General features: G+C 53.3%; 1 protein-coding gene across 3 annotated transcripts in view; it reads right to left on the bottom strand.

The window, feature by feature from the left end:
* Positions 1 to 676: 676 nt before the first annotated feature.
* Positions 677 to 11,216, bottom strand: part of LOC112475630 (CUGBP Elav-like family member 2) — a 404,363-nt gene continuing 393,823 nt past the window's right edge. For 2 of the 3 annotated variants that reach the window (XM_025043406.1, XM_025043405.1), the window contains one exon: positions 677 to 765. In XM_025043406.1, the coding sequence (XP_024899174.1) occupies positions 706 to 765 (60 nt within the window). In that variant the 3' untranslated portion in view covers positions 677 to 705. The remainder of the gene's footprint in view (positions 766 to 11,216) is intronic. The other variant, XM_025043408.1, reaches the window with a different exon arrangement.

Genomic DNA, 11,216 nt, shown 5'->3' with positions numbered 1-11,216 from the left:
GGAAACCGTGGTCACGTCAGTCTAGTGGGACGGGGAAGCTCTGGGGTGGGAGAAGGTGGGCGAGTCCTTTAACAACCATCTCAGGACACTCTGAAACACAACAGGGGCAGGAGGTGGGTAAAAATGGAAGCAAAAACTTAGAGAGAGATGTGGCTACCGACCCTCTCGTTTCGTGGAGAGTCAAATCTCAATTATTCCCCGGACCTCATCGAATGCATATTTTTGCACTGAGTGTGCATTTATTTAATCGGTGGGCTGAATTCCGAATGAAGGTGGACGCGAATGCATCGGTACCATTTAGAGAAGAGTGTGGCGAGACAGTGCCCCACGGGAAGGAGCGAATGGGCGACAGCCTAGTTCTTAGTGGGCCACCCTTTCCCGCTCCTCGCTGCATGGTGTAAGGTTGTTCCTCTCCATCAGGTGGCCCGTGCTGCTCTGTGGGAGCAGATCAACCAAGAGCCAAGGGCCACACAGAGCCCCCAACTGAGAGACATGAAAAACCATTTCGGGTAGCATCGTCACAGATCTTACAGCAGAGGAAGACGAGGCAGGAGCGTGCTAGCCATGGGGTGAGTTTCCCGGAGTTCTCTCTGCCTTTCCAAGAGAAAAAGCCACTGGGGCTGTGGTCACCACCCTCCCCCCGCCACACCACACCCCCAGCTGACTTCCCGACGTAAAGAAACAGACATTAAATGAGACAGTCGGTTACCACCTACCGTTTGACTTTTCACTATCTGCAGGTTTCATCTGAATGGGATGATGCATCTAAAAATACAAAAGTGAGAAAGAAAAGGCAGATTGAACAACCTTCGAAACAGTCTCAGAAATCTCACGCTATTAAACTTGACAACTGACATTGTTAACAAGACTCACGATAACGAGCCCTCTCTCAGGTGAAAGGGACCACGGCAAAATGCAAGCCTGTTTTACGATCAGGAACAAGAGCCCCCTTAAGTCACAGGGCTCTGGGACACAGTGTTTCTAAAGCTTGGGCTCTGCCCTCACCCTTGAGTTTGAAACCTGGTTCTGCCACTCAGCGTGGTTGCTGCTGGCATCTCAGAGGTCATTCTGGTCCTGCCGCTCATTGTAGCTACGCGACCTTGGGCAAGGGTCTTCACCTCTCTGAGCATCAGTCTCCTCATCTACCAGACCGGGGGCCGGGGTGGGGGGGGACACCCACGCGGTGGGGCTGCGGGAACTAAGTGAGAAAGTGCATGGGAAGCGCTTCATCACTTAGGTGCCACGATGCCACGTTTACCGATCTTACAGCAGAGTGGGGGCCGGGAAGGCGGGGCCGCTGTCGGAATGCAGCAGGGAGGGGGCGAGGGAGGCGAGGGCCTCACGGTCACGTTCACTCGGCATGTCTGTCGGAGTCGAAAGAACCTCGCACACACAGCGGCGTCCGGATACGGAACCGCGGCCCGTCCGGGCGCTCCCCGGCCCTCTGCAGACTTGACGCCGAGCACAGAATGCTGCCACCATTTCCAGTGAAAACAAATTCCTCAAACGACTTTCCGAGGTCCTCTCGCTTCATATTTCATCCCACTCCAAGGAGCATCAGAGCCACAGGGTAGATGGAATCACTGGCTGTGCAAATGCTTTTATCATAATGGGCCCCGTTCTCGTTGAACCTTTAATTTCCCCAGTGGACCTGCATCGCCTGCGAGCCACAGCTCTGGGTTTTATCTAATTTACATGAAACGGGAATGGTACTTGGCTCTGGTACTTAAATGATGGGAAATTATTGTCGGGACCATGTGCAGCTAAAGCCTGCCAGGGTCTTCAAAACACAAGAGGAAGAGAGAAGAGGGAGTACTGTCAGGGGAGGAGAGGCTAAATAATTCAGAGCTGCTTTGTTTATTCTCAAAGGCAAGATGCTCTTATGCATAGAACATAGGCCCTGAGGTGTGGGGTCTGCTCGTATTCCCGCTGCCTTCGTTAATCTATTCGATTTGCAGATGAGAGTCTAGAATGAGGATGGAATGTTTAGGGGTAAGTAGGCCGGACTTTTCTCAAAAGCCTGGAAGGTATGCCTAAGCGGCAAAATCGACTGTGGAGACTCCTGATATGGCCTCCTGACCAAAAAAAAAAAAAAATGTTTCCAGGAGACGGACTGGGTCTTTGATTTTGTCCACTCATGAAGCAAACACGTATGAAGCACCCACTGGGCCCCGGCTCCAGGCGAAGAAGTGGGGAACGAAGCCACGAGGGGAGGTGCAGACCCTTCGGGCGCCCGCCGTAGTGGGGAGACTGATGTGACAACTGCGCCCCCTGCCCCCCAGCAACATGGTGAGCACGGTGACAGAGACAGGGACGAGATGGAGCGGGAGCCCTGGGGGGCAGGCGCTGCCTTCTGCAGGTGAGGGGACGGACGGCTGCTTAGCCAACGTGGCATCTGAGTCACGTCCTAAAGGCCTCACTGGACTTGCCCGCAGAGGAGGGGGAATGGCCTTGCAAACCAATGGGATTCCCTGCGTGAAGACTGTGGGGGGAGAGAGCACAGTTCCCCACGGCGAGTCGTCCAAAAGCTGTGTGGGGACGGGCACCGAAGAGGCCGCGAAGGCAGTGGGCATCCGGGTCTCAGGAGGCCTTGTGTAAGAAACGGAAATTTTCTCTAAAAGCCAACGGTCAGGTATAGAAGATGTAAGCGGCCAAGGCAGCAAGCTCAAATTTAAATTCTAGAAGAGTCCTTTTCGGCTACAGGGGAAGCTACATTACAGGAGGGAGGCAGGAGGCAGGCAGAGCAGCCAGGAGGCTGCGGCAAACACCCCTGTGGAACTGATGGAGGTCCAGGCTGCAGAAGCAGCTGGCTGGCTGTGGGGACCGGGCGGGAACTAGGTAGGCATGCTGCAGGATCTTCACTCGAGTAGGAAAGACACGAGAGGGTCGTTTTGGGCGGAGACTGATGAGCGCAGGCCTGGACAGGCTGCATGCAGCGTGACCGTGGATCAGAGAGAAGGGGCTGTGCGTACCATGCTGTGGCACTGGTCCAGAGAGGGGGCGGCAAGGCCACGGGTGTGGGCGAAGCTGCCCAGAGAGGGACTGAAGAGTGAAGAGAGCCACAAGCCAGGGACAGAACCATGGAGTCTGAGAGGACAGAGCAGAGGGCAGCCAGAGGGGCAGCAGCCGCCGGTCCCGCAGGAGCCACGTGGGCACCGTTTCAAGAACGAGGTGGTCAGAGTGAGTGCCGCTGGACGCTACGATGAAAACGTCCAAGTGTCCTTTTGGGTTTGACAATAAAACACTCGTACAGAGACTGATGTGCCGGAAAGACTTGGATGAGACTCGCGGGGTAAAGTACAATCCGTGTGCCGACACCGCGTAGGGGACATGTGACGCCCTCGCTCTACGTGACGCCCGCAGGGAGCCGACGCTCCGTCCCAGTGGATGACACGCACACACGTAAGGGAGGAGCACGGTGATCGGCGTCACACAGAGTGCTGTGAGCGCTCGGGCCGATCTGGGACGTGTACGGGGTCTGGCGGAGGGCGTCTGGGAGCTGTCAGGGCAGAATCATTCTGGCCTAACGCTGCGAAGGGCCCCGGCAGCCATGTAGTCCAGTGCTCGCAAATTACAGGTCTGAGGGGACTCGGTGACACCACTAAGGACACGCGGCTGGCTAACGGTGGAGTTGGGATCAGAGCTGAGCTTCCCACCCCCACCCGGGCTGCCCCCTCTATCACCCTGAGTCCCCACAAAACGCCCAACGTGGGACCAGGACGCGTGAGGCCGTGAGGAGGACGTGCAGGCTTCCCTCGGTGCTGGCGCCAGCGCCAGACACTCGTCTGAAGGTGCCCGCAACGTCCCCTCAGCGAAAGTCATCTCCCGCCTCTGAATGCCCCGGGCACTTGATCTGCGCAGCTTCACGACCGGCATCACACGAAGCCCTGCCTCTCGGCTTCGGTGCGGCGGCTGAGAGAATCAGCTCAGCTCCTGGCCCGAGACGCCCAGCAGCGGGCTCGGCCACACTGTGCGAGGACGTTCCGGCCACCGACACGCTGCACGCGTGAGGGTGGTCCCGGGAGATCATAATGGGGACGAACCACTGTTATCACCCCAGGACCTCGTAGCCACTGCAGCACCTTAGTGCGACGCATCGCTCCAATGTCACTAAGCTATACTTTTTACCGCTATTTTAGAGAATACACTTTCTACTCAGCAGTGGCCTCATGTTGCGTACCACACCCGACCCGTCGTCTCCCTCGGTGCTTGATTTCATCTTGTGCTGTGTCGTGCAGTGACGGGCCGTGCAGGCTGGTGGCCTGGGGGTGACAGGCTGTACCGCCTGGCCCAGGTGCGCGGTAGGCGGGACCGTCTGGGTTTGGGTAAGTGCACCCAGTGATGTTCGCACGGCGACGACAGTGCCTAATGACGCATTTCTCAGAATGTGTCCCCGGGGTTAAGCGACGCATGACGATAATGAAGCCGCTGCTGCCACTGAAGACTTGAACTCTGCTCCGTCTTTCCTGGGTGCAAAGGGTGTGAAAGTCGACTTCACAGAGATCTCAATTTTCAGACCCTGGCGAGTTCTGAAAGGGCAGTGGCCCTACTTCAGGCGCATTCTGGACACAGTCCAGGTAACGTATGCACAGCGCCGTGACCTTGGAGCGAGGGGCTCCATCGGCACTGCATTAGGAACGGCTCATTACCGTGAACAGTTCATCCAAGTCACTAATATTTCTGATCAGATACAGGATGTAAATGCCAGGAAGACAAAAAAGGGTCTTGAGGAGACCTTCTCGTAACGTTGTCCTAACGTTGTTCCTCGAGATCATACGACTCCACAGACCGCTGGGAACGCGGCGTGGAGCAGACGTTCTGGTTTCCAGTTCCCAGTTATGAAGACGGGATTCCTGCCCCACAACAGGAAGCGGTTTCAGAGGTCTGACTGTGGAACTACTCACACGTTCCCTTAGGTCTGCTTGTAGCCGACACTCTGTTGGTTGCCGGGAATACGTGGATGGAAATTGTTCTATTCCTCACAGAGCGTGTGCTGTAGTGGCAGAGAGAAACATCGGCCGTTTCCCATGGGTGAGGTGTGTCGTGCTCTGACCTATGGCGTGGGAACCCAGAGGACAGACGCCCAACACCCACGGAGGACGGGCGGGCTGCAGAGGGTGTCTCCGCTGAAGCAACGCTCGATTCCACCTTGAGAGAATCCTAACGCCAATCAGGGCATGAGTGGAGGGCATTTCAGGGAAGAAGCGACATGTTCAAAGGCACAGAGTAAGAGAAAGCTGCTCATGGTGTCACTGAAGAATGAGGATGACATATCCTAACCCACAGAGGAAGCAGGAGAAGTCACTGAAGACCATTCACCCAGCACCAAAGACCCAAAGGACAACCAGACGAAGAGTGGGGGATGCACTCATGGACCAGCATTTCAAGTACAAAGACCACAGTGCAAGTCTCCTCAACCCTGACTTAAACTGCCCTGGGGGCCGAGACTGGCGGCAGCGGCCACAACCTCACCGCTGTCCTCAAGAGCCAAGGATGAAACCCATGGTGTCAGAACTGCCGCTGCAGTGACCGGGGACACTGGCCGTACCTGCGGCCGGAGCTGCATGGAGCCTGAGGTCAGAGCTCCACGCTGGGCTCGCACCTGGAGCCCCCAGCAGACAGCAGAGCAGAACGAGGGCCAGAGAATTCGGGAGTCCCTCTTCCAATCTCCTGATGGAGGGGACCCTCGAGTCAGGGCCGAGGCTGGCTCCTAGTGGGGCTCCCTCCTCCCTCTGCCTGTGGCAAGTGAGCATCCCACCTTCGAGAATTTTTTCAAGGAGCCTAAGAGATGTGCATCAATTACATTGAGGCTGCGTCTCCACGGCCACACGGGATTGGCCGTGCCTGAAACATGCTGGGTCCTTGGAGCACGGAGACAGCAGGGGGGCCCCCTGGGGGCAGGGCGCTTGTCCAGGGAGACCCCGAGATCGACTGTTCTGGAAACAGATCCTGGTTCATGGCAGGAAATTTGACTTAACGTATTTCATCGCATTTACATTTCTATGAAGAAAGCGTCCGACATGCATTCCCTTGAAGATTCCTTTGAGTGCCATGAATTTCCTTCTTATCTGACTGCAGAGCAACACTTTGCTTCATTGCACGTTAAGGTACTGGCCAACGTCTTGGTCACCGTTTAGCCCTATCTGTTTAAAAACCAATGAAGTCTAATGGAAACGCAAATTTTAAGAGCTCCCTCCCTCCAGGGCTGGGGGAGGGGACCGGAGGCAGAAAGCACTTGTTTAGTCTCGGCTGCATCTGCGGGTTACACATGGGGTCACACGCACAGTAGGTGTTACACGCGGGGTCACACGCACAGTAGGTGTTACACGTGGGGTCACACGCACAGTAGGTGGAGCATCTTGGAGGAGGGCGGCCAAGGCTTCCTGCTCGGACAGGCTTTCACTGAGCTGGAGCTCCTGGAGGAGGAGGGCCATACCTCCCTGTCCCTCCTGTGCCGAGGCTGAGCACGGCCTCGGTGACGTAACGTAGGCCACTCCCGTCTGACACGGGCCCGGCTGCCATCCCAGGCCTCCACTCCGGTGGGAGCTGTCAGTGTTGGTGTACAGCTACCTTCCGGGGCAGAGCCTCACCCTGTACCCTGCCTCCGTGTGAATGTGGCATCTAGCCCTCCCTCCTCTCCTCTGCACCCACCCCCCTGCACCCCTACGCACACACAGAGGGGCCTAGGACGGGGCTGTCCAACCCCTGGCCTTCAGAATGGCGGGTCTGCCAGGACTCGACTCTCCTCACTCCTCAACGCGCTGACCTTCGAGTCGCAGCCAGGAGCCCAGCTGCGGCTCATGAAAAATGAAAATGAGGGTACATCTGCGCAGCAAAGCCGTTACCCAAAGTCTGTGGGGCTCGCTTCACGTGAGGGGATCTGCACACGACCCTGGCGACAGCGGCCACTGCGTGCACTATGACGATCTCATCGCAGGGACAAAGAGGAGGCGGGACACCGAGCACCGCGCGCTCGCTCTCCGGAGTTCCCACCGCACAGAGTCTAACGTGACTGCTCCAACCTCTCTGCCTGCGTCCTGTGATGAGTAAGGCGGAGGCTGTGTCTGAGCAGCCAACGCTAACACGGGCCGACTGTGGAAGATGGAGGACCTGGGGGAGGGAAACGGGTTGAGGGGACGGTGACAGGGCCCATTCCTCACACACAGGTGAGCTCATGTTGGAACCTGTTTAACCCCAGACATCACCAATTGAAGAGTTAACCACCTTTCACACGAGATTCAATAACACGTGCCATTTTAAACCCGAAATGGGTTTTACAGAGTCACTGTTATGTGTCTCATTGTTACACCTATGCTGACCCCTGAGACAACAGTCGTGATGGTGCACATTATAAGCTTCCAGCCCATAAAAGATTTACGGGCAGGAAAAGCGGGGAGGGGAAGAGGTGAAGTCACACAAGAGCTACTTGCTAACTGAGAAAATTAAGACTCCGGCCACAAAGACCAACTGGAACTTTTCTTTCCACGACAATGCAAACATGGCTCATGCAGAATTCTTCATATCTCGTTGTACCGCAGACTACAAATACTGGAAGCACCTGTGCTTTCTGAGCTTTTCTCAAAAAAGTTTTGTAGCTCGTCAGTTTCATAAGACTTGCCACCAACGGGAGGCACGCCATGCCCCCCAATGACCACGCGCATTGTCAAGGGCTCTTCTATTATAGGAAAGCACCCTAAAACTTTACGGGCTTCCCTATCTCTCTAGGTAGGTAACTATGTCTCTTCAGTCACTGCTATGTTACGTTCTCCCTAAGATTGGGAGGAAATGAAAGTGGCTTTCCGAACGTTGACTTATAAGTATCGAACGAGAACTTTGGGATTTTTTTGTTTGTTTGTTTTACTGGTAACAACAAGATGACAAACTTGCTAAGACACCTTGAGTAGAATGACATCTCTGGGAGAATACAGGTGACAAAAATAATGTGTTTGATCAGCCAAAACCAGCTTTTGTCATTGAGACAAGCCAGATTGGAGGCACATAGCTATCCCTTTTAAGTGGAGAATTTAGGGACTTTTTGTGAAAACTGAGGTCGGTCTTCCCTTCACTCTCAACTTCCCTGAGCCAGGCACTGTTGCTGTCTCCTCAGGTGTGGGAACCAACTTAGTTCTCACAGCCACCCTGAGGGAGGCATGCACGAGGAGCCAAGGGAGCAGGGGAGGGGGAGAGAGGCCAAGCTCCCGGAAACACGTCGTGCCCAGGCTGATGAAAAGCAAACTGACTATGAGCAAGATTAGCCGACAATCACGACACAGTGGAAAACAGCCGTGCTGCATCGCTGACGAGAGCCTACGCCTTGCTGTTTCTCCACACAGACTGAGTGTGCAAAAAGCACAGTGCGAGCCACAGAGTCGGTCAGTGTGGACGACCCCGCTGGCCACGCCAGCGTTTACACCAGGAGGCCCTGGTGTGTGGTGTCGTGCTTCCTGACTGGGTCGCACAGAGCTTGTTTGCCGACTGCCGCTTTGGGAATTCTGGGGAAAGCAGAGTGCCTAGCTGTCCTCTGACGGCGTGAGTTCAGTGGTGGAGGCCGGGGGTGTGGGGTCCGCCTATGTTTGGGTCATGGTGATCGTCCCGGCTGCTCTTGTCTGCATCACTGTTAAGTGCGTTAATGGGGTTAAGTGCAGAGAAAACCGTCAACCAATATTTGCTGACACGCATTTTTATAAAAGTGACCTCGATCAAGAAAAAAAAGGCGGGGGGGAGATTTGAACATGATACCAAGAAAAAATAAATACATGTTATCCTTTCTCTTCCTGTGGCAAATCACCATCGGGGGTAAAAAACGTAGTGGAAATAAACGACTCTCTTTCTCATAGTCACTGATACATGTGAAGAGTGTAAAGCATGAACTGTGTAATCGTGGTCCATAAAATTATCATTATTGTTACTACTTGACATAGTATCAGAGTTTCCGTGAGGGAAAAAGGAAAAGGTCCCTTTCGAAAGCTAAGAGAACATACTGGAAAGAATGGCTTTCCTGGGTCGTCTGAGAAATAAACAGCCAGTATTGCTCAACTCCCAGCTTTTTCCATACGTACTAATAACCCAGTGATGAAGAAAAACCCACAGAACCCCAATTACATATCTGCTTCTGGCTCATCGGGCTCCAAAGGCAGCTTCTTTAGCTGAAATGACACCACCTAGTCACTTTTCCATTTCAATTGTGGGGACACACCAGAGGGGGGAAAACGCACAGTGAAAACATTTAGTCTTGGCAAAGAATAAAATAAATAAAATATTGCAGGAAAATTAGATGACTCTGGGTGGGCTTCTGTGAGGGAATCGGAGTCTGCTATGGTGATTAAGTCATCGTTTCTGACAGATCACTCTGATCGGCTGTCATAGGACATTCCACAACCCCGTCTGTAACTTGGCATGATGGCTGCTCAGCCTGTGCTACCTTCCATCCATATAAAAAACACATGCAAACAAAGAGGGGGTGGATACAGCCCGGCATTTATCATACTCATTAGCTACGACTGGGGTCTGTGTTTTTGTACTAAATAATAACACAGGTTTCCATTTTGCTTCATTTATTCTTAAAAGGAGAAGAAAAATGAATAGGCTCAAAGTAGGAGGCATGGAACATGAATGAAAAATAACCGTTATAACAAAGTACGAGCATAATGCTTTTAGAAGCATTGCTAGTCGAAAGAAGAATGTTAATCTCTCCTTAGTTTAATTTTTCTTGGGACTATTATTGTATATAAGGAGAGGTAAATCTGTGACCCTTTTTAACCCTCTAGTCAGATCTGGTACCTAATTAGCTGTTATTTCAGTAGACGGCATTTCTTGTTATTATGCTCGGCAATGTCACTGTGAGCAGAAAGCAGTTTTGGGGTGACATTTCAGTTCTTCTATCTCCACCACTGAATCTTTGGGATATAATAAATATTCATTCGGTCAGTTGGGCTCCCCAATAAATTTGGTGAAAAACAAAGCAAAACTGATTAAAACGAAAAGGTTGTACCTGGGTTTGCCGAGAAACCTGTTTGGAGCTATGTGGTTTACTGACAAAAAACGGGACGGTATAACACAAATTTGGAAATGGAGATTATTTAGAAAGAATCGGTGTAAGAAAAAAGGTGCAGGATTATGCTGCTGTGGCAAATACCGTGACAGAAGACCACACAGCGATTCTGCGTGAGAGTCGATCACAATCGCTGCTGACTAACGAGCCCGAATTAAGAAAAAGGTACTAATTTTGCCCTTATCCCCAAGTGGGAAATATACAGATATTCCTTTTAACCGTGATTTCTTTTTGATTGTGGAACTATCTACCAAAATCAGCGACGGAGGCTCCAAGTGTCATTCTTCCAGACGTTATCCAGATGCTCAATCAGACGCGCTGCCTGAGCCGTGAAAGCCACACGGAAATAACAACGATGCCTGGCCTGCTCCCTGGTAAGTGGTCGAAGGGCCTGGGAGTTCATCTCCATGGCCGATATCGATTCCACAGGCCACAAACTTAGTGTAAGCTCCTATTTTAAGGCAGATGAGTCTGGTTTAAGAACACATTGTTCTTTGACATTGGTCTCTGCCCACAATGGCCACTGTTGGGCTCAGTTCTCGCACCGCCTTGGAATGCACGAGAACCCAGCCTGCCAGGCTCCTGGTGGCTCCTCTCCCAGCACCAGCTGCTTTCGGGTCCAGCACCGTTAGCCAGTGCTCCATGCCCAGCGAACTGGGGTGAACAAGCCCTGCGTGCTGCTGAGTGGATGGCGCATGCCTCTCCGGTTAGTCAACCTTCCCTGCTTGTTTTGTTGAACTGGCCCTGCCTCCTGGGTCCGCAGAGCTGGTTTCCTCCCTCGGGACCCAGTATAGTGTCTTAGCCCAACTGGGACCTGCTTCCTCCCCTGGGTGTCTCCCCTGTCTTCCCAGGGCTTGACTCAGTTACTGCCAACCTCTGGCACAGCTTCCCAGGACGCTCTCTACTCCGATTCCTTCAGCCACGCCCCTGCCTCATCCCCACCGGAAACACCCTGGGCCCGTGAGAGCTGCCCCAACTGCCCTTGCGTGTTGGTCCCTCACTGGAAATGTGACTGCTGCCCACGGAGCAGTGCGTGGGAGCAGTCCCCTCCTGTAACACTCTGGCTTGGCCCTACATTTGCTTACTTTTTTCCTTCTTAGAATTCTCAGTTTAGACCTGTCTCCATTAAATTTCTTTTTCTTCTATACTCCTGTTTCCACCGCTG

The sequence above is a fragment of the Pteropus alecto genome, unplaced genomic scaffold (genome assembly GCF_000325575.1).
Source record: "Pteropus alecto unplaced genomic scaffold, ASM32557v1 scaffold11, whole genome shotgun sequence".
NCBI lineage: Eukaryota > Metazoa > Chordata > Mammalia > Chiroptera > Pteropodidae > Pteropus > Pteropus alecto.
This window is presented reverse-complemented; position numbering and strand designations above follow the sequence as displayed.